At 44.3% G+C, this 23,765-nt stretch overlaps 1 protein-coding gene across 2 annotated transcripts in view; it reads left to right on the top strand.

Annotated features, from left to right (window-relative positions):
• Positions 1 to 675: 675 nt before the first annotated feature.
• The window catches only part of GAS2 (growth arrest specific 2), a 145,703-nt gene continuing 122,613 nt past the window's right edge, over positions 676 to 23,765 (top strand). The window contains exons 1-2 of one of the 2 annotated variants that reach the window (XM_063117356.1): positions 676 to 874; positions 21,771 to 21,932. In XM_063117356.1, coding sequence (XP_062973426.1) covers positions 21,791 to 21,932 — 142 coding nt within the window. In that variant the 5' untranslated portion in view covers positions 676 to 874; positions 21,771 to 21,790. Of the gene's footprint in view, positions 875 to 2,211; positions 2,221 to 21,770; positions 21,933 to 23,765 lie in introns of those variants that run through there. The other variant, XM_063117357.1, reaches the window with a different exon arrangement.

The following is a 23,765-nucleotide window of genomic DNA, read 5'->3' as shown; positions in this document are numbered from 1 at the left end:
GTTTTAAACTACAACTCCCAGCATTCCTGACCATTGCCTGTGTGGGCTGAGGCTGGTGGGAATTGAAGTCCATAACATCGGGTGGGCACCAGGTTGGGGAAGGCAGCCAGAGACAAATTTGTCTTGGGCCAACTGAGAAAAAACCAACAACAACAATTTAGAAATTTAAGTGGATGAATCTTGTACGACTTTTTCCAGACGTCTGATAAAGAAGGGGGGGGGGGGGGAATGCCCATGAAATCTAATGCTTCAATAAACCAGGGACAGAGCTTATTTTCTCATTTCACATCAATGGGAACGTTCCAAAACGATTTCAGTGGGATGGAGGTTTCACCCAATGATCCTTCAGGATCATGACTTAAAACTAATTCATCTGGGTCCCCAAATGAAACTTTTTACAGCATACAATGGGGTCATTAAATGCTTCCAACAAATCTCAGCCGGTGTTTTTTTTGTTTTTTAAAGTCATCTCCTTCTTCCCTCTTTCCCCTCAATTAGAGTATTGGAAGCCACATAAATAAAAGCTGGATCTTTCTCAGCCCAAAGTCCCTGCCAATAGCTTGTAATTCAATCTCTCCGCGTTTCAAGGGTAAACCGGTGTCAATTGTATTTGCCGTGTCGTCGTTTCTCTCTCTCTTCCCTCCCCCCAAAAGTAAGCGTTAAACTTCCGTTCAGTCTATGTGGACTGATGAAATGTAGGAAATCTGTTTCTGGCGGGGAAAAAAAAAAGGTTTCCCAAAGAGAGCACCAAGTACAGAGAGATCAGAAGTATGAAGAGTGGCAGTGGTGCTGTTGCTGCTGCTGCACTGCTGAGGCGAGGAGACCAGGACCGGCTGCGAGAGGCGAAGAGCGGCGGGGCATTTGCACAGAGAAAGTGAGTGAGCATTTTTCTGCAAAAGGAGAGAGGGGGGGGGGGGAGAGGGGTGTGAAATGCTGGCTGTCTACTAATAAACAGCCATCGCAGTGCGGGAATTGGGGGGGGGGGAGGACTCCGATGACCGCCGCTGAGAAACGTTAGCAAACACATCTGACTGGTGTTTTTGTGCGCGCGGCTGATCTAAACAAGGGGAGGGCGTGTGTGTGTTTGCGCGCACTTCCATGGAAAAGGGGTAGCGCGCGCAAGAAAACTCGGGAGCAATGTTATCCCCCATTCGGTAGGCAGCTAATCGTCTCCCACCCACCACCACCACCACCTTAGAACTGCGAGCAAAGAGTTTGCAAGCTAATCGCACACGCGGCCGGCTGGGGCTGGGCGGGCAAAGTTTACAAACAAGCGTGCAGCGAAGCGTCTGGCTTTCGGTCTCGCAGCCTGCGCGTTTGGAGACGACGGTCGCTTTCTGGATTGAACGGGTGCGAAGTCGGAAAGCGTGTGCAAAGGCCGGGGAAGGCGGCGCGCGTGGCTGTCGGGAGGGGAGACGGTCGCGGAGGGCTCTTTCTTGGAGCAGCGCCGCCTCCACTTGCGGGAGCTGGGTCGTCGGCTTCTGCGGCAGGGCTCTTGGCGCATGAATATGGGGGTCTGGCCGCGCAGATAACCAAGTGCACCTCCGCCCCAGCAATGAATGTCCGCATTGTTCTTTTTTCTGAATGAGCAGCCTGGCTCGGCACCTAACAGCAAAGAAATCACGTGTGCGTGTATGTGTGCGTGCGTGAGAGGGATGCCTATTTTATGTTCCTTACCTGGAATGTTAATACATTTCGTTTACTATTGTTTTAGAAAGCACAACAGCAGCACTTTTACGATCAGCAGAGTGAGAGGCGGTAGGTTGGGGTGGGTCGGATCTAGACGGTTGTCCGAATGGCTCCATCCAGGTTGGATCGGACTCTCAGGATTTCAGCAAATGAGGATGAATAGTTGCCGCTGGGCCAAACCGCGGTAAGGGTGTCTCTTCTTCAGGCAACCTCCTGGAGAAGCCTTCCCCAACCTGGTGCTCTCCGGATGTGTTGGACTGCAATTCCCATTCCCCCCCATCCAGCTTAACCAATGGCCCCACGCCGCCTAGGAATGATGGGAGTTGCAGGCCCACATCTCCGTAGGACACCAAGTTGGTGAAGACTGTCCTGGAGCGATCCACTGGAGCCCAGGCCCTCATGTGGCTGTAATGGGTGGGGAAGGTACCAGTTACTGGTTCCTTCGTTTATAGTTAGGTGTAGGCAGGGAATCGAGGTATTCATATACCAATCCGCGACTGACAGCCCAATTCTATACGCGACTACTCAGAAGTAAGTATTACTGAGTTCAATGTGAGACGGTAACGAAAATTCTTTCCTCACTCCCGGCTCCATAGCGAAGAGTGGTCGATTTCAAGCGTTTTCTATTTTATTTTGTTTAGATTTATAACCCGCCACGTCCAGTAGCGGGCCCGTAGCCGAAGGGGAGGGCTAGGGAGCTGCCCCCCCCCCCTAAAATTTCTCTGCATCCTATTTTTTTTTACTAACAAATAACTTAAAAACAACAACAACCAGGTTGCATTTTGTTCTTTAAAAGATCTGCAAACCAGATGAACTCCCCCCTACTTTTTTTTTAGCGCCCCTCCCCCCGAACTTTTACGCTGGCCACGGGCCTGTTGGTAGGAGTGGGTAGCCAAAGGGGGTGGGGAGAGAATAGATATAAGAAGAAAACAGAATAATAACATCCATGAAATAGCACCTTTTGCTTCGCTAATTACGCTCTACAGAGAGAAGTGGGATCAAGATGGGTGGGTTCCCCCCTCCCACACACACTCCTTTCTTTTCTTCCTTTCCTTCCTTTCTTTTTGCATTGTTCTCTGGAAACATCCGCATCAAGAGTTGCCGGGGGAGGGTGGCGGAGGAAGAGGGTCGTTCAGTTGTCTTTCTCTCGCTTGACAGCAGATATATATATATGTGTGTGTGTGTGTGTGTGTGTGTGTATATAGAGAGAGAGAGAGAGAGAGAGAGGTTAGCCCTGAACAAACCCTTAGGACGTAGCTTAAGGCACAGCTCACCCTGTGCCCCCCCCCCAACCCGGTGGAAATAGGTTCGATACTGACAAGAGAACGAGGCAGGCTCTCTATTACGGGTGTTTTGCAGGGATCATGTTACCGCCTTGCTTCTTCAGATGGCTCCCCGCGCCCCACCCACTCACGCCCCGAAATGATCGAATCGCTTTCCTGGAGCCGGAGGGATCTAGGGGGCGGGGAGGGGATCCGAGGAGAAGAGCTTTCCCCTCCCATCTCGGCGTGGAAAGCTTGAATTCGGAAGGCGGCTGAACGGGATGTGCGCAGAGAGTCCCCCTCCCCTCCTCCGGCTGCTTGCCCGTCGCATTGCAGGTTTTCCCCACCTCCGACGCAGCCCTGCGTCCGTCCTGCTGCAAGCGTAGCTTTGCCATAACGGCCTTGAGCTGCAAGGAGGAAGAGGAGAGGGGGTGGGGGGATGATGATGGGCAGATAGTTGACCTTCATCCCCTTTCCCAAATGCATTCCGTCTTGGATCTGGGCTTCACTGCCGAGCTGGCTGGACGCCTCGTGCCCAGCATAATGGCTTTGTGATGGTGGGCTGTGATTTAATGGGAAATTAGCTGACGTTCTGCAAGGCGTTTTCGTCTGGTGCAAGAGACCATTGATCACGATTGTAGTAGAACGGCGTTTAATATAGCTTGCCAGTGCCTCCAGCCAGCCGGCGAAATATTGATCCGAGAAGTGAACCAGCGGGGGTCCCTTCAGAAGTGACTAATATTTCTATAGACTAATTAGGGAGTTGCGGGAAAAGCCACAGGTTTGCCCTTAATGATGTGCGATGGAAACTTTCTAGCCCTGAATTCAGTAGCAAGGGCCACTGGACTCAAATTGGGTTATGGAATTCATCCTCAGAATCTATGTCCATGCCTGGATTCACTCTACCACATGCACCAGAGTAACAGAGAATGCTTGAGAGCAAATGAAGAGTGCCCTTTCATCACTATTGAGGGCAAGTCCAGTAACGGGATAACTGCATCACTGGTCCCCTCTCACATGGCCCAGGGCTTCTGGTTGTAGAAAAGGGCACCCAAAGTGCTGTGGAGCTTTTCTACATTAAGCAAAAGTCCTGCATTCTTACCAGGCTTTTTTCTTCTGGAGTCTTTTTGGTTCATGATGGGATCCCTTAGACAGCGAACACATGATTTGGAATTGAAATGTCCCTTCTCGACAATGCTGTATATGTTCAATGAAACCACACAATCTAGTAGCTGAATTATAGCACAATGATGCCTTTTCACATTGCCAGTATGGCACCATTAACTCTTATTACAGCTTATCTCTGATCTTTTTGAAAATGGGGTAAAGGGGGAAAAGCACAGGAGGCATGCTGGAAGTTCAGGACGTCCTGTAAAGGACCTGCAAACTTCCGTGAGTGACCAATCACAACCTCTACAGAAGCTCTTGAACCAAAAGGACTGGAGTTCTTTTCCTACAAGGAAAGGGTCCAGTGTTTCACTTTTTAGTTGGGGGTGTGTGTGTGACAAGATCAGAAATCTATAAAATTATGCATGGTGTGACAGAGTTTTCCTACCTCATAATACTAGGAATTCCCAAACTTTTTGGACTGATGAGCAAATTTGGGATATTGAGGAAGAGTTTTGGGCATGCACCATCACAAAATGGCTGCCACAGGGGAGGGATTCCTATTTACAAAATGGCTCCCAGGGTGGGTAAATAGCTGAGGCAGTAACTTGAACATGCAGCCCAAACAGAAAACATACAAACACACTTATGCCACACAAAACCCACCAACCCCAAATAGAAAACACAAGTCAAAAACCAGACGCCCACCCTACATGTAAAACACACACACACCCATTATGGTAGCCTGTGCTGGCCTCCCAAGCCCTCTGCTAGCATTTCCCACATCCTTGCGCTGTCCTACACTGTCCTCCATAGCTTCCCCACTACCTTCCCTAGGCTTTCCCTGATCCTTACTCCCTCCCCAGCATATCAGGCTGTGAAGACAGGGATCCCTTTTTCTTTTTCTTCTTCTGGTGGCTGGGCAAAGCTCTGGCCTGCAGCCATCCACCATCTTCATTTCCTAAGAATATCACTCTGAGCCCCACAAGGAACCCAAAGGGATTCATGGGAAACATAGAGGCCAGTGGCTGGAGGCTCTCAGTTTGCTTTGAAACGAACCCAGTTTTTTAACACTAAAGGTCTGGCGGGGTAGGGCAATTTGGGAGGTGCCAAGGGTGGTGTCTGTGGATGCACTGCCCCCCAGGGGTGCTGAGTTGCCAAGCTTCATCCTAGAAGATGGGGTCATCCGATGAGACAGATTGATTCAGGACAGAGAAAAAGAAGTACTTCTTCACACAGCTTGTAGTTAAACTATGGATAGATTAGGCAATTTCAGGAAGGAAAAATCCATCTGTGGCTTCCAGCCATGATCGTTATTTTCAACCTCTGTGCTCAGAGATGGAATGGACTGAATACCACTTGCTAGGGGCCAATACAAAACGAGGGCTTTGGCTATCATAGCCTGCTTATGGGCTTCCCATTGGCATCTGACTGGCCATTGTGGAAACAGGATGCTGGACTAGATAGGCCTTTGGCCTGATTGAGTAGGGTTCTCTTCATGTTCTCCCATAATCTTAGTAGCATGGGGTGGGGGAATGCCATTGAGCAGCTCCCATGCCATAACATGGGAAGAGGCCCTCAAGGGGCAGCAGTCATGGGGTACAGTCTGGATTATCATATTACTACCCTATCTCATTGTTCCAAATGTTCCAAAAAAGGCAGGTCACTGCTTTCCTGCTGGCAATGTAGACAAAGATTTTGGATCGAAGTGCATGATTGTAGGCCAACTTGACCTCTATTTTTACAAATTAAACTTTGAGGGTTGAAACTTTCCTTTATGAAAAACTGGATATTTGTGTCTCTGTGTACAGAGACACAAATTTGATGTATTTAAATGCAGTGTGCAAATGAGACAGATGATCTGTACAAAGAAACTGCAGGATCCAGACTGCAGACTGGCGTGTTCACTGGTGCCATCATTCTTCCAGTATCTGTACTAGGTTATGATTTGTATATGCAGGCGTTCCTGCTTCACAATGGCGTTCTTGCTTTTTCAGGCACTATGTTCTTTGTTGATCTTCTCTCGAAGTGGTGGGAAAAGATACATGACACACTTGAACCAGCCTTGAGTTAGGGATAGGGTGGCCATGTTTCCTACTTTGCAGTCCTCTATTTCAAGGGATGTCCAGTCCAAGTCCAGTTTAAAAATAAAGAATCATAAGCAGGGAAGAGTCTTGAAGCCATCAACAGTTAGCAACTGGACATAGGCCATTTGCTCACAGTCTTCCCAAGATGTATTTTATTTCTGTTTAAATTATAGAAATCATTTCTAATTTTGTGTCTCTATGTATACATTGGCATATGCCAGTTTTCTTCAGATTGGTGTCCACTTTTTGGGTGTTGCATTTTCTCTTTTTTTGGTGATGCGTAAGTGGATATCCTGTTAGGGAAGGGGAGGTATTTGCTGAAGCAGCCAGTAATGCAGGTCTAGAAATGTATTGTGTGGGACTTCTTCATTCACACAGGATAACAATCCTTGGATGGGGTGGGTGGGGGTGGGGTAAAGGAGTGATCGATGGCAACCAGAATATACATATGTTTTCAGAATGCAAACTGTATTTCCAGGCATGCCATAATCAATTAAAAGCCTCTCCCAAACCAATCAGACTCTGTTTCCACCCTTCTCCTCAAAGATCAGAAAAATGTGTGGGGAAAGTGCTTTAGCAGGACAGGTAATGAAATGGCCCAATCCTTGAGCAATTTTTTTATATAGCTTTACCTGGGTATAAATGAATAGGACTTACTTACAAGTAGTCATGTGTAGCTTTGAACTGTTAATGACCAGCTGCAAAAAGACAAATCTGTTTGCTAATTACATTTTCTACTGGCTTCCAATCCACAAGGCTTACATAAGTCTTAACCATCAGTGTGCAGCCATGTGCCAGGTTCCTGTCCCGCTGCGTTTTGAGCACACCATGCACTTTGTATCAAATATATTCATAACACAAAGGACAAAGGCTGCTTGTGAATTAGAGTTTACTTTATCAGAATAGATCACATTTTGATGTAAGCCCTTAAAAATTCTAATTGATTAATGACTTTCAGATGGTGGTTCCCCTCCTTCCTCCTTACCCCTCCTTTCCTTTAACATGTACAGTATGCTCCAAGCTAATCTGGGAGAGTTCCAGAACTCTGGGCTAAATTGGTTGTGGTTTGGTTTATATGGATAATAAAATAACTAGAGAGAAAAAGATTGAATTTCCTTACAAAAATATAATAGTGCTTGTTGCATATGAGTGAGCTTATGCTTTATCCAGTTATTTGTTATTGTTAGAGGGGAAAAATAACCATTAAGATTACACATATTGTGTACTTATGATGTAGTTAGGAGTTAATATATATTTTCTTATATTTCATTCTCTGGAGTAGCTTAAGAGATCTAGCCTAAGATCTTATGTGAGCATGATAATGTTAATATGGAGCACGTTATACCACTTCTCCACTATCTGCACTGACTCCAAGTTGTCTTCCAACATCAATTCAAGGTGCCAGCTTTGGTCCAGTATACCTAAGAGAACACCTCCATCCATATGTTCTAAGTTCAACCTGAGCATCTTTGCATCCAATCAGATCCACAAGGGCGCACAGAGAATCATTCCCAAAACCTGCTCCATAACTTTAGAACTCTCTTCCCCCAGGCATATACTAAAACCTGACCCATATGTCTTCCTGAAATGATAAAATGGCATTTTAAAATTCAGATTGGCTTGTTGACCAGGGATAAAGAGTGATAGAATAATTCACATACTGTTACGCATCCTGAGTCCAAGCTAGATGATGATGATGCTGGTGGTGAAATAAATATGTGGTATGGCTATTACATTCCTTTGCCATATTTCACTGAGATGCTTTTTTGAGACATAACCCTGTCCTATATCTTATTCCTGAATACTTCAGAATGCCCATGTAGGTCATTGGTGGTATAAGTGCAAGGTGGATAGCATACATAACAACTTCGGGAGCACATGCTAGTCCACATACAGGCCTATTCAAAGTTCTGGTATAACATTCCAAGCCCTAAACACCTCCTCCCATATGTACCTGCCTGGACCCTAAGATCATCCTCAGCCAACCTTCTCCTGATGCCCCTGCCAAAGGAAGTGAGGCAGATGGCTACCAGTAAGGGGATCTATCTTCTATTTCCCCCTGCTGTCTTCCATTCCTTCAATACCCCTAACATTTTGGGAGTCTTACTTCCATTCTACCCCATAGAGCAGGGATGGAGAACCTCCAATCCATGGGCCAATTTTACTCACAAGGCCAGCCCATTTGGCCCACAGTGCTTCAGGTAATGCCCCACTGAAGGCTAGTAGGGTGAGGAATCTTGGCTACAGATTCCTCTGCGCAGCACTCCTGCTTCCTCTTGGGTGGGAGAGTAGCATATGAGGTGTTTACTCCTGCTTAAGTGTCCACAGAACTGCAGCTTTAATGTAAGGTATTTCTAGACAGAGAACTCCTAGGGCTACTAATCAAAGGACATTATGCAGCTATTTAATATTCTTCTTAATGGGTTTTCTGCGGTAAGGAAAAATGGTGGAAAAACATGGGAGGATTACAAGTGGAGGACATTGAGCTCCTTCAGAACGGGGTGGGGGGGGTGGGGATCATGTTCCCTTAGCATTGTTCTGCTTCCTCTTCTCTTCCACATTTTCAAGGAGCTGAAATTACACAAGCTGAAATTACACAAGGAAGAGAGCAGTGACCACATGGCCCATACAATTCAATGGGACCACTGCCCTCTAGTGGGCATTTTATAACACAACTTTGCCTGTCCATGGCAGAAAAACCTGACAAATACCAATATATCTCAGAAGAGTCGGATTTTCTGGGGTTTATTTTTTACTGCTAAAACTAGGGAATGAAGTGGGAGATGCGCAGGATGCTGACAGCATCATCAAAATGAACTGCGAACATCCATGAGTTGTCAGTCATGAGCGTGCTATGAAATGCTCCTTTAAAGAAGCTCATTGTGCTCTGGACCTCTCATACAATTCTGTGAATGAGGCAAGGTGATGGTGCAGTAAAAGCCTCACCTGGAAGCTTCAACAGCGTAAGCATCATTGGGTTCACATAACACTAACCCATACTCAGTGTGGATTGTTGTTGAACTGTGGGTTAATGTGTTATCTGAACCCAGGACAAGACACTGACCTTTTTGTAAGCTGCCCAGAGAACTTCGGCTATGGGGCGGTATATAAATGTAATAAATAAATAAATAAATAAATACTCAAATAAGCCCCTTTGAAGACTCATGGATTGTTGCTGGGTTGTTCAGGATGGTTAAAAAGCCACACTGCAGAAAATGGCCTTGGTTTGGACAACATGTTAACCCATGGTTCAACAACAACCCATACTAAACTGTTTCGTTATTTCTTTGAGATGATTCTTAACCTGAACTGTTTGCAGCATTGTTCAAGGCAGATCACAACAAATACATAAAATGAATAAAATATCTTCAGCCTAAAAATGTCTACAGCTATCATTAAAGATTTATTTGACACGAGGTACCATAGAGAATATACATGTGATACAGTCCATGCTTAGAAGACTCGCTGTCCATGTTTAAATCAAAAGGCTTCTCTTTAGTTCCACTGAGATAAATGCAACCCAACTGGATTGAATCCAAATACTTTGATGTACATTTTAACTGTGCAAGTGGGAGTTGCAGCAACATTTTGCAGTGTGAAGGGCTCCTGTTTAGAAACCCAGCCAAGCAGCTATGCCTTTCTCCAGAATACTGTATTCCAGTTTCCCTGTCCCCATTTTCTGTTTGCCGCCATCCCAGTAAACATTCAGCATTATGTGGTCACTGAGCATGTTCAGTTCTCATGGGGATGGTTTGGGGTGGGTCTTTTACTCCCATAGTTTTACTTCACTAAAGATTTTTTATTGCTATTGCAAAACTGGGGCTACACCAAGCAGCCTTCCTTAACTTGACACCCTCCAGTTGTGTTGGATTACAACTTCCATTATCCCCCAGCCAAGCATGCATTCTCCAAGCATGCATTCCAATCACATGTTCTCTTGTTTCTCAGTGGTCCCATTTTTCCTGCTAGCCTGTCGGCATTTATCAGCTGAGTTCCCTCTATTTGTTCATTTAACCACATTCACATGCCGCTAAATAACAATGTTTTCTGGGTGCCTTACCATCATAAAATATTAAAATACACATCCAAATCATAAAATGAAGATATAAAATGCAAACATTAAATACTCAGCAGCAAAGAACAAAATCCATGCTCCCAACAGCACAAAAGATGTTGACGCTCATCTTTAACATTTCAGATCTTTTAAAGAGATTTAAAAAATATTAGAGAGTGTGATTGTGAGTCAGACTGCAAGTATGAAAACAAAATTGCTTCTCTCCGAGTCGTCCTACCTTAAGGATGGAAGAGAATTTCCTGGCTTTGTCAAGACCACCTCACTCTCAAGCCTTAACTTAATTCCAGGGCTTAGTTATGTCAGCTTAAAGAGACCTAAATGCTGGTGGTGCCTCCAATATTTTCTTAATATGCCTGAAATTCAATATAGTCAAATGCTATTTACGGTGCATTCTTCAAGAAAGCTGTCAAAACCATAACATTTTGATCATTGTATTCACCCTTTCCCAATCTAGTGCACCATAGATGTGTTGGACTACAATTTCCAGCACCCCCAGCCAATATGGCTGGGGGATACTGGAAGCTGTAGTCCAAAACATCTAAGGGGTACCAGATTGGGAAAATGGTGGCATAGCCACTTAGGGACAATCCACAAAATTATTTTAGTGGTGAGAGGTGGGTTGAATGAATACTTTTTGATTCCCCCTTCCTCTTCTAAATAACTGATGGAGGGGCATGTCATTGCTTCACCCTCTGCTAGGATCTTAAATTACCAAGCCACTGTAAAGCTTTGGAAAAGGGTCACACAACCTCATACAGATCCCATTTCATGGAGAAAACAGGAATGGGCTAATGTCTCTGGTTTCTAAATGTGGAAACCTACCTGGGACTCTGCTGGGACATTAGTCCTCAGGACTGGCACCAGGAAGCTCTTGTTCTATGTTCTGGTGGCCCTTGGGGTGTGGCACTGAAGGCTACAGAGAAGATCGGTAAAAGAGCAGACTTGTGATTCCAGCATGGCTCCAACTTCCTTTTCCATTGGGTTCTCCAAGCTTGGCCTGGCTATATCATCTAGCTTAGCCCTGGATAGTTCCTTCTTCAACAACCCAAGTCTGGCCTTGCCTTTGTTCTTAGCTCTTGATCTTGTTCCACATGTCTCCATTTGCCAATCTGCCTGTTCCTCTAGCCTGCCAGCTTCCCCATTTGTCTGCTACTTCCCTGCCTCATTGTTCCAGCCTCTTTCATTTGGCCTTTTTGGCTCAGGGTGCTTCCAGATGAGGCTTCTATGGCACCATCGCCTTCTCTCAACCACGAGGGACCAGACGACAACATCTTCCACTCATAACCCCACCGCTTCTTTTTTCTTACCACAGAAAATCCATTAAGGAGAAAAAGATGGAAGAGTTGCTCTTTGGATGGCCAGTGTGGTAAGAAAAAAGACAGAAGCGGTGGGGTTATGAGTGGAAGATGTTGTCGTCTGGTCCCTTGTGGATGAGAGAAGGAGATCCAGGTTCCACTCATCCATGAAGCTCACTGGCTGACTTTGGGCCAATCAGTGTAATAAAAATAAATAAATTTATAAAACTTGACCAGGGGGGAATCTACACTACTGCTTTAAAGCAATGGGGCCCCCTCATTCACTCAGCCTCCTCCCTCACTGCCACTGTCACCCACAGCCCCTCCTCCTCTCCGTCATCATTTCCGCTTGCTTGCCAAACAGAGAGCTAGTCAGCAAGCAGGCAGGGGCAGCTGCTAACACTATTCTTGCTCACCACTTCTGTTTGCTTGCTTGCTTGCTTGCTCACTCCCTCAGGGCCAGAGTGAGAAGTGGGTGACCTAGCAGGTTGCAATGCTGAAGAGGAGGAGCTGGTTGTGGGGTGTTCCTGGCAATGATCCCCCTGATAAGATGTGTGCCCTTGGTAGATGCCTGACCATGCTGATCCTTGACACTGGTCCTGACATCATGGGATAGCAGTCAAGAGGGAGTTTTTGGACTGAGTCCATGATGAGGTGTGTACACATTGCCTACTGTAGATGGGCCACTTGCTTTGAAAAGCGAAATATTGTTCAGTTCATCATTAGGAGTAGAGGGCAGTACTCTCCTGCATGCAGAAGCTTCCACTTGTGTGTAGAATCATAGAATCGTAGAATTGGAAGGCACCTATAAGGCTGTGGAGTCCCTGCTCAATGCAGGAATCCACCCTAAAGCATACCTGAAAGATGGCTGTCCAGCTGCATCTTGAAGGCCTCTAGAATGGGAGAGCCCACAACCTCCCTAGGTAATTGGTTCCATTGTCGTAGATCCACATCTGCTTGCAACAATAAGCATGTTCGCTAATCTGTATACTTTGCAGGAACAATGTAAGTGCTCATTTATAAATGTCTGATCTCCAACTCTTCTCATTTCTGGCAGCCTGCTTGGCAAGCTTCAGTGTTAACTACAAAAGGTATGGTTTTCCTTCATTCCTGTTTGAACAGAAATCAATCAACGCTGTGAGCAAAACCAGGAGGGAGATGAAGAGCCAGAATAGTTTTGTTCCTTTTTAATGCCTGTTTTGTGTGCACTAATGAGAAATAGCAGGGGTGGCTGAAATGTATGTTAGACACCATGGAACTCAGCTTTGGCTTCTGATCCCTTGCTCGTCATTGCTTTCCAAAAGACTGCTTTACACTATCATTACCTTCTATCCATGAAAGCTGAAGATTGTCTGCAGTTTTGACTGTTCTGGAGCTTTTAGTGATTCAGTGAAAGTTATCGCTGTTTGCTTCCAATGTTTTCTTCCAGTAGCATATAACTACATTGGCCAATAGGGCATTACTTGATATACAAGCTTGAGAGGAGTGTACACAGGCCCCCAAATGGCCTGCAATATACTAACAGTTTTAAAAACTATGTTATGTTTCAGTTTAGAGTGATTAGAGAAATGATCAAGTTAGTTGGTGAAAAGGCTTAGTTGGGAGGCTCAATTAGGGCAGCAGGTCAGGCAGAGTTGTACACTTCCAGCTGCTGCAATCCCAAGTACTATGAATTGTCATCTGAGTTTAGTCAACGGGGTGTGTGTGTGGGTTATAGGAACAGAATAGGAAACAAGCATTGATTAGCATGTTGTCTGAACTCAGCTGTCTTCTCAGAGTATTGGCTTTGGAAAGGTATGATTTGTATCCATTGATTTGTGATATAAATCCTCCTCCTTCCTGTTTCCTTAAAAACTACCTAGGTCAGACTATTTGACCATGTACAGAGGATTGCTTGCTCTGCCTCGCCCTGGCTCTTTAGGGTTTCAGCCAGAGTTCTGTCCCTTCCCCTGCAATCTGGGTGCTTCCACACATGGCTTTTATATTGCTGTTGCAGCACCTGGTGAAATTCTCTCTTTATCACAACAGTTAAAGCTGCAGGAGCCCTGCCCTCCTTTGTACCTGGTCACTCTAGCTATACTCCTGCAGCTTTAACTGTTGTGATGAAGACGGAATTTCATGCATACAAATTACACCTGCATAAATTCCCGTTTCTACACAACTGGTAAAGAAGATACAGGAGCCCTGACCTCCTTTTCATATGGTCACCCTAGATAAACTTGGCCTTTGCGTCCCCCAAAAGGTCCAGTAAAAGGTATTTACTTAGCTACAGGGGAAATTAACAATGTACTCCTTTTCATTTGTATTCAGAGGTAAGCCCTGCTGCCTTCCACAGGATTTACTCCCTAGGAAGTGGGCATACGATTGCAGCCCAAGGCGCCAAAGCTGTGTTCTCGGTCACTACATACCTGGGGTTGGACTGGAAAGTTAATTTTTAAAGTACTCCCTGTTGCCTCCAAGTCCTTGAACAAGCCAGTCTCTTCCACTCATATGTGGCTCTAAGCCACAGCTGATATTATTTTTGCTAATTAACCCCACCAACCCAACGGAATGATGGCAAATGGTCATCTGGCCTCTTTTGCTTACCCTTAGAGATCACTGACAAACATCAGCAGACAGTTTAAATTGCAGGCCTGGCAAGCTACGAGGCTGAGCAAGCTACAATACAGAGAAAACTAAATGTGCTACTGTCTAGGAACATAAAAACTTCTCTGTTTGGGGGGAGTGAATGTGGAGGAATGTAACCTTCTTGCTTGTTGAAACTGTTACATGCCATTAGGTGTACTGTAAACTATCCTGCTCTGAATCCTTTACTTAGACAATAAGGCTATGAATTAGAGATGCCTCATTACTATCAGAGAGATTTATAAAGAGAGAGAGAGAGAGAGAGAGAGAGAACACTGCATAAATAGGAGGTGCAGCTAAAGCGAGAGTAAATAAAGCCTTGTTCTCAGTGAAAGTATGGAGAGGGTCTGTTACTGAAGTAAGAGGTTGGAGAGGTAAGTGTTTCAAGCATTTACATTTAATTGTTAGACTGAGGTAATTTGTCGCACAGCATGATTTCTCTAGAAACAATTTGAATTGTACAACTGCGGTAATTCCTATTCAAATCCAAATTTAGAACCACATGAAGGTACCTTGATGTTGGAGCTTGGAAAACCTCAGTGTGCTTATCAATTTTATGGCAGGTTCCACTGAGGGTTAAAAAACTGGGCCTTGATAGTTCAAATGAAGTATATAAGTAAAACAAGTGGATCAAGTACTGAATGTGGACTAGGAAGATTGGGGTTCAAATCCTTACTAGACTATGGAGTTGCTGAGTGACCTTGGGCTAATCACTATCTCTTGGTCTGGCCTACTGTGCCCTACCTTACAGAGTTGTTGTAAATATGAAGGTGGGCAGACTCACATGTTTGCTGTCTGGATCTCTTTTGAGAAATCTGATTATGATTATGATCATATTCAGACTGATGAACTCTGCAAAATTCAACAAAATTTCAATTTAGCCTAATAGGATTTTTGACCTACCGTACACAAAATGAAATAAATAAATAAAAATCTGATGAGTAAGCAGAAACATCAAATTTTGAGGTTTCAGGGCTTACTTTAACTGTGTATCTGTGTAAATGAGTCTGACAACTGATTAGACCTGAAATTCAGTAAAAGGTCGGAAACTCACTTAAACTGTGTGCAACATTTTGCTTGGCTTTGTGTCCCGTTGTTGTTGTTGTTGTTGTTGTTGTTGTTATTATTATTGTAATTATTATTATTATTATTATTATTATTATTATTATTATTATTATCCTGTTGAGAAAATGGATTCTATAAAACAAAAACAAATGCCAATGACTACTCAATTTATAATAAGATATTGTTTGAATATCTAATAGCGATTTTCAGTCTTGTAAACTTTGATACTAGTCTTCTAAATTTTCTTTTGCCAGTGTAGCAAGCTTATCTAAAGCATTAGTGTGAGCTGGATGAGGTGAAAGCTTTGTTTTACTCAATCAGAAAATGACTGGGTAGGATAATAAATGGCTGGGTAGGATAATAAAAATGCAGTCCTGTCTACGCTTACCTGGAAATGAGTCCCATTTTATTCTGCTCCTGAGTAGATAGGATTTCACTGGTAAGGGGTTATAATTTACCATTCACTATTCATAGCCTGTTTTCCAAATCTGTTTTAATTTTTAAATGCAATGTGGCAAAACAACTATGAAGATATGGACACAGGATATCTACTTGTTTTGCCCCATTGATGGGGTGAATGGCTGGATTGTCCTGAATTGCATGGTTAAAAGGTGACAAACCTGTGCTTTGCTATGATGGTGATGTGTACATGGAACATTTTTCATTTTTAGCAAATTGCCAGGGCTGGCCCATAACATTTTGCTGACTCAAGGAAAGGACAGGTTGGTATTTCTCCCCATTCCATACCCAGTGGGTTTCCATGGCCACGTGGGGACTAGAACCTAGATCTCCTGACTCCCAGTCCAACACTTGAGCCACTATACCACATGCTACACCACCTCACTTAAAATGTCCCTCAACTGTTATTTGGGGGAGCCAGTGTAGTGTAGTGGCTAGAGTGTTGGACTGGGAGTTGGCAGATCCGGGTTCTAGTCCCCATTCGGCCATGGAAGCTCACTGGGTGGCTTTGGGCCAGTCACAGACTCTCAGCCCAACCTCCCTCACAGGGTTGTCATTGTGAGGATAAAATGGAGAGGAAGAGGAGGATTATGTACATCACCTTGAGTTCCCTGGAGGAAAAAAAGGTGGAATATAAATGTAGTAAATAAATACAGTAAATGTAATAAATAAAATTTGCCCTGTGAGGTGGAGTTCACAAATACCAGCTTTGGAGATTATTTTAATTGGGAAAATGGCAAATGCCTTGCCTCCCCCACAATGCCTTGCCCCCCTGCAACTGTTTCTAACTTTTAATAAAACAAAAAACTTACTGACCCAGCAGCTGAGCCTGTTCAGAGGTTTCCTATATGTCACATCTAGTTTGGCTTTGACCCGCTACGGTCTGCTCTCTTTCCCTTTCTGGATGCTCCCGATTTTCTTCCATAAAAGAGACATTGCTCTAGGCAGGCAACGCAGGACCTGAATCACTTTCTTCTCTCTCTAGAAAAAGCTTTCACAATCTGCCCCCTAAGCAGTTGGAGGAGGCTGCAGAATGACAGGGTTGTTGAATGACAGCAGAAACCTACATAGGAAATAGGGAAAACTTTGCAGGTCCAGCTATGACTCATTTGCCTGTTTTTGGTATTGATATCCAGCCTTTCTATGATAAAATCAAACTCAAGGTGGCTTATCAATTAAAAATGTAAATCACAGCAAAAAAATAAAATAAAGCTTATGGTCCATATTTTACCTGTTCCTGTTACAGGCAGCCATAAGTGTTGGTATGCTTAATAAATAATATAGATGGGATCCAGACTTAATCATATGTAGAGTAGACCCACTGAAATAGATAGCACTTAAATGAGTCATGACTAATCTGTTTCGTTGATTTCACTAGGTCTATTCCATGTAGGACTGAATTTGGATCCAATCTGATATGTTGATTTTTTAAAAAATAAAGTCATTGGCTGACACATCATGCTAACCCTTGGTGGGTGGCAACCTACGCTGGGTAGGTGGTTAAGCAAACAACCTACTGTGTTTCCATCAGATGATCAGACAAACAAGTTACGCAGAGTAACACACACCCGACTCACCCCTCCTCCTCCTGTAGTCTTCCTGCCCAGCTGGGCAGCTATCCCAGCCTCCTTTGTGGCAGGAATAGAGATCACTTGAGAGTAGCAGAGTTTTGGCCGCTCTTTCTGAGCAGCTCTATAGATGATTTTCATAGCCCATGTGGTGTGACAGACAACACACTAACCCACCATAGGTAAAACAGCTTTTACTTCCAGAAAGTAAATCATTATGGGTTAGCGTGTTGTGTGAACCCAGTCATTATCTCTTTTCAAGGAAGTACAAGGATCATTTTTTTAAATCCCTCTGAATCCTCACACTTAGTACAGAAATGAATGGATAATTCATTTGTTCACATATCTATAGGAACCCCAAATGCCCTTTGTTTCAGACCTTCAATATACAAGTTGTCCCTTCTTGTTTGAATTTGGAGTCTGTCTATTGAACCTCTTTGTTTAACCCTAAGATCTCCTTGACAGTGAATTAAGAACACAAACATTTAAGAGCCAGCAATGATGCTTGGGAATTAAGCATGAGCATGGTGCGACTCACTTTTGATTATGCATAGATAGAATTGGGCTGCACATGTCACACTGCTGGTTCCATTAGTGAGCCTGTTAAACTGTTTGCAAGGAAGGCATTATTAATTAATTATGTTGAATGGAAGTTGCAAAGCTGTCTTCTTAAAATGTATTATTTTGAGAGAGAGAGAGAGAGAGAGAGGGGGGGGCAGATCTACACCAAGCAGGATATTGCACTATGAAAGTGGTATAAAAGCAGTATATAAGAGGCAGGAGCCACACTACTGCTTTACAGCGGTATTGAAGTGCACTGACAACTGCTGGGGCCCATTGACACATACCATATACCACTTTCATAGTGCTATATCCTGCTTGGTTTGGCTCCTGCCTCTTATATACCACTTTCTTACTGCTTTCATAGTGCTATATCCTGCTTGATGTAGATCTGGCTAAAGATATCCATAATTAAGACTTTCATGTCCTCAGACAGAATTGATGGGATCAGAACAACATCAATCATTTTGCTGCATTAGCAGAACTCTGTGGTTCATGCTTTCACTGTCTTCCAAGCTCAAAGAGGCTTGTGTGGTGGAGCTGTGTGGTTTGCACCCTGCAGTCATTTGGCAATTGCCCAGGCCATGCTGATGCCTACAAAGAAACCTGGAGACACACTATGTCCTATCTCACTGGTCCTTTGCAACAGACTGCAGGCTCCCTGTGTAAATCCACCTGCTCACAGTCATATAACTTGCTAGATTATTAGATTCTAATCCTGATGCCAGCTGACAGGTCATTAACCGTGCCTACTGACTGGGATAACATCCAGGCCCGTGGCTTGGCTGGGTCTTTTGGATTAAGCTTAAAACGTTCTTTTTTAATTTTTTCTCTCCTCCACCTTGTGCTGCATAGTAAGGTTGCATTTGCCTACTATTGATACTGACATCAACAACCATTTGTTATAATAGCAAATTTAGAATTAAAAGACATTTTGTGGGATAATGTTTGGTATGAATTATCGGTGGTTTCAACAGAATTCTATAGATCTTGTCCTTTCACTTCTTCCGGTTGAGACGAGCCTCATGTGGTAGAGTGGTGCTAAGAATATGACAAGCAGGATTTAACAAAAGGGAAGCTACAATTAAAAAGGTAGCTCCTTGATTTGTTCCGGTATATAGGATGATCAGCAGAGCTCTTTTCTTTGCTACTCCTTCCTGACTTTGCCAAATATGTTGTTTCCAGTGTCAGAGTTATAGTAGACCCATTGAAATAAATGGGATTTAACTTAGACTAAAATTGGATTCCACCCACTGGATACATCCCAGTGGTTCCAACAAGTTGGTCTCTGTCCCTTTCTTCTATTTCCTACCTGTAGTTCTTTGTTCCTTATCAGGTATTCTTGGTTCTTAGGCCAGTTGAGACCAAGGCTGCTAGAGATGAAAAAATGTTCCTGTCTCAATTGCTGTTGTATTTTCCATTTTCTGGCCCTATGGGTATGTTACATATACATCCATGTACATAATGTACATTTGTACATTAGTTGAGTAAGGGGAGACATGATAGAGGTGTACAAAATTATGTATGGTGTGGAAGAATGTGGATAGAGAGACATTTTTCTCATAATATTAATACCTAGGATCATCCCATTAAGCTGACTGGTGGGAGATTCAGGGCAGATAAAAGGAAGTACTTCTTCACACAGCACATAGTTAAACAATGGAATTTTCTACCCCAAGATGTGGAGGTGGCCACCAGTTTCGATGGCTTTAAAATGAGTATGAGAAGCAGTAAGCTTATGTATACCAGTTGCTGGGGAACATGGATGGGAAAGTGCTGTTGCACTCATGTTCTGCTTGTGGTTTTCCCATGGACATCTGGTTGGTCACCATGTGAACAGAATGATGGACTAGATGGTCTGATTCAGCATTGCTCTTCTTATGTTCTTACCTATAAAGTTACATTTGAAATTGACACATATGAGCTACAAGGCTTGTCCACATTCAGCAAACATCCTGCAGCATTACCAGGGTTTTGTCTTCTGGAGTCTTCAAAGGTTTAATGACCAGCACAATACGTACACTCCCCACTGCCTTGTTTTTACTGGTTCCTTTCCATATGTTTCAATTCTACCACCAGCAGATGGTGCCGTTTTATAGTGTGTTTTCCATTTTTTACTGCATTTTCAGGGTGTTGAGTGACATCACATGGGAAAATCACATTTGCTTACCGTCGCTTCTCCACCTGCATGTTTGTCTCTCATTACTTCCTCTTTTGAAAGAGGAAGTAAACAACTTGAACATGGCCCATTCAGTAGAGCATTTTGATCTCACTGCTTCTCCTGCACATAACAGGAGATACCGGCAACTTCCATCTTTAAAAATAAGTTGGACTTACTGGGGTGTTTTTTTCTTGTGCAAAGAAGACTAGAAGGGGTGAGAGGCACACAGGAGGCAGATGACTTCATGAGAGGGACCCATGAAAATCCATGAGTGCCCAGTAATAAGCGTGCAATTAAATACTCTTCTGATGGAGCTCATTATAAAATGATGCATTTCTTCTTGAAAACAGTGGGAGGGGCATCAGAGGTTGATGATGTCATGAAAAGGACCTGCAAACTTCCATGACTGACCATTCATGGGTGTGCAATAAATCTCTTGTATGGATAAGCTCACAGCATGTTAACCACTATTAAGACATGATATGGTCCCTTTCCAGATTCCTTGCAATCTTTGGGGCAAACTAGATGTGCTGTTACTGTATTTGTTTTGGTGTGTTATTGTTCACTGCTTTGGGCTTCATTTTAGGGCACAAAGGTAAAACAAAATATCCCTAGAGGGACCTAAAAGGGAAGCAGAGACTGAATTCACTAAGATAAAGGATGGTCTCTATTAGGGATGTGCTCCGCTTCTAATTGGACCGGCGAATTAGAAGCGGAGCGGGGGGCTTCACCTGCCCTTAAGGTGGAGGCGAAGAGGATTGGGGGGCCGGCGGAGCGTGGCGAAGAGGATCGAGGTGAAGGTGGATCCTTCACCTCGATCCGGAGCTCCGTCGGAAAGGTAAGTGGGGTTTACCGGGCCCTGCCGCTGTCGCCCATGCGGCGACAGCGGCAGGGCCCGGTAACCCCCCCCGCCCTCCTCTCCCTTACCTGCCTCCGTCCGCAGTCCGTCGGCGTCTTCAATTGAGCCCGTGGTTCAACCAGGAAGTCTGGGCCGCTTGCTTCCTGGTTGAACCGCGGGCTCAATTGAAGACGCTGACGGACCGCGGACGGAGGCAGGTAAGACCCCCCTCCCCCTTGGTCCCTTACCGGGCTCTGCCACCGTCGCTGCACTGGCGGCGACGGTGGCAGGGCCTGCTAACCCCCCCGCCCTCCTCTCCCGGCCTTACCTGGCGCCACTCCCCTCCACTGCGGAGCTCCGATTCAGAGCCGGAGCTCCACGGCGAAGAGGAGCGGAGTATGGGCGGAGCGGGCCGACCCGAAATTTTCAGATTTCACACAACACCCTAAGCCATAGTGTTAAACTCAAAATGTTTAACCACCGTGGCTTAACGTGTTGTCTGAACAGCGTCACTGGGTGACTTCTTTGGGGCTGTTCCAAGATTGTTTTTATATGTGTTTATATCCCTTTTCTCCAAATATTAAAGACTGAGCCTGTCATAGGGAATCTGCCCCATTTATCATAAAATCTTTCTATGATGCAAGTTACCTCTTTGCCTAATCACCTTTTTGTATTTGAATTTTTCATCCTTGCTTGCAGTGATTTTTTTGGGCAACATGTGTATCGGGGTAAGTATGCACAGATTCACCTGTTCATTGCTCCTAGATCATCACACCTGCAAAACACTCCATTTTTAAAAAATAAACACAGGATTGCCATCACGTGTGTTGTTTCCATGGAACAAGTCTCTGTTTGTCTTGGCATCTTCTACCTTGTGCTTATGTTGAATCTGAACCATTAGCAACTATAAATAATGAACCTATACACTTTCATGTGGCATGCTACGTTACTTTTTCTTTTTTAACTTCCACAAAACAGGTAGCACCAGTGGTGAAAGGATGTGCACTGCTCTGAGCCCAAAGGCCCGAGGCCCCGGCCTTTCCGACATGCACCAGTATAGTCAGTGGCTGGCCAGCAGGCATGAGGCTAATTTGTTACCAATGAAGGAGGATTTGGCACTCTGGCTGACAAACTTGCTAGGTAAGGTTATTTCTCTACTCTGTCATAGTTGTTTCTTTTTAAATAGCAACATTAAGGGTGCAATCCTATGCATGCTGAAACATGCATGGTTGGCTGGAGCTTGCTGAGAGTTTTAGGACGTTTTTCTGTCTAAACATGCATATGATTGCACCCTAATTCTGGTTTTGGTTACTGAAATACAAGTGGAAAGACCTGCTCTAAATAAACTACTAACCTTCGGGATTCTGTCTTTCCCTCATCCTGTATGATGGGGCTGTTCAGTTTGATAATTCAGGCAGGTTCCCAATTATATGTGTGTGTGTGTGTGTGTGTGAGAGAGAGAGAGAGAGAGAGAGAGAGAGAGAGAGAGAGAGAGAGAGAGAGAGAGGGTGGGGGGAGAAAAGCAATATGAAATAAACAGTTTTCTCTACTTAGAGCAGGGATCCCTAATCTTTTTGGGTCACTGGGCACATTTTGAACGTCATAGACAATCTGACAAAATGGCTGCTACAGAGTGGCTTTGTCATCCATGAAGTGGCTGCCATAGCAGACATGGCTGGTCATAAAACACATTTCTCAGAAGGCAAACTGATGTGATTAATAGAAAGTAACTAGCCCAAGAACTGAGGCACAAGGCAGAGTTGAGGTCTTAGCTCCAAAATTCAAAACGATTCTTTTGAACCCAAATAAATATTTTGAACCCAAATAAAGAACTGAACTTGGCTTCGCAGCATGGCAATCTCCCAATTTTAAAAATTAAATTAATCTTTAAAAAATAAAAATAAAATCAGGAGAAGCAGAAAGATTGGTAGTTACCAAGAAAAGTGTCCATGCACACATTGGTACCTATGGGGCCCATGTTGGAGACCCAGACTGTGGGATTTTCTATATTTAGCAAAAAATCCTGCAGCCTTACCAGGGCTTTGGCATCAAGAGTCTTTGCAGGTTTAAGGCTTGGCACAGTACATGAGGTTATTTTCCCCCCAGTTCCTGCTGCTTTATAACACATTTTCTATTTATTACTACATTTTTGGGGTTTTATAAAGTAGCAGATTCCCACTTGAAAATGGAAGGAGAGGCATCAGAGGTTGATGATGTCATGAAAAGGACCCACAGACTTCTGTGAGTGACCATCATGAGTGTGCAATAAATAAGTCATGTGGAGAAGCTTTTAGAGCCTCTGGATTAGCAAATTCTTGCTGAAATGGGGAGTCTGAGGCCATAGTTAGACAGGGCGATATCCTGGGGCGATCCCCAGGATCATCCCTGTGCATTCACATGACGCAAAGGGGATCCTGGGAGCAGGGAGGGATGATCCCTCCCTTGCCCCGGGATCTCGCCCTAGCATTTGAGCCCGCTTTTTCTGTGGTCTCAGCCTGATCCTGAGACTGTGGAACGTGTGTGCGGGTGTCGCATTTTGTCCCAGCTCCTTGCGGTTACTTGCAAGGAGCCAGAACCCGAACATCGGGGGTGGGGAGCGGGGAAAATTGTAAAAAATTAAAAAACCTTACCTTTTGTGCACAAGCCTTTGTACGCTCTTCTCCTTTAAGGAAAAATAACACACAAAATGGCAGGCGTGACTTTCTCTCCCTCCAATGTCATAGCGCGCTGTGTGTAAACAGAGGGGAGATCTCAGGATAAAAATATTGTGAGATCTTCACCTTTCTATTGCGCTAGACCAGGTAGGTCTAGCTGAGGCCTGAGTAATGATTCTTACAGAGCCAATGTATGTACTTAACTTGAGGAAAGCTGAATTATGGAACTCTCTGCTACAAAGAAACAGTTGTGGCAATGAATTTAGCAATGTTCTAAGATGAATTATATATGAATATGAAATGATATCATCAGCTGATT

The sequence above is a fragment of the Elgaria multicarinata genome, chromosome 2, assembly GCF_023053635.1.
Source record: "Elgaria multicarinata webbii isolate HBS135686 ecotype San Diego chromosome 2, rElgMul1.1.pri, whole genome shotgun sequence".
Lineage (NCBI taxonomy): Eukaryota > Metazoa > Chordata > Lepidosauria > Squamata > Anguidae > Elgaria > Elgaria multicarinata.
The sequence above is the reverse complement of the archived record's forward strand: the minus strand, read 5'-3'. Positions and strand labels throughout refer to the sequence as shown.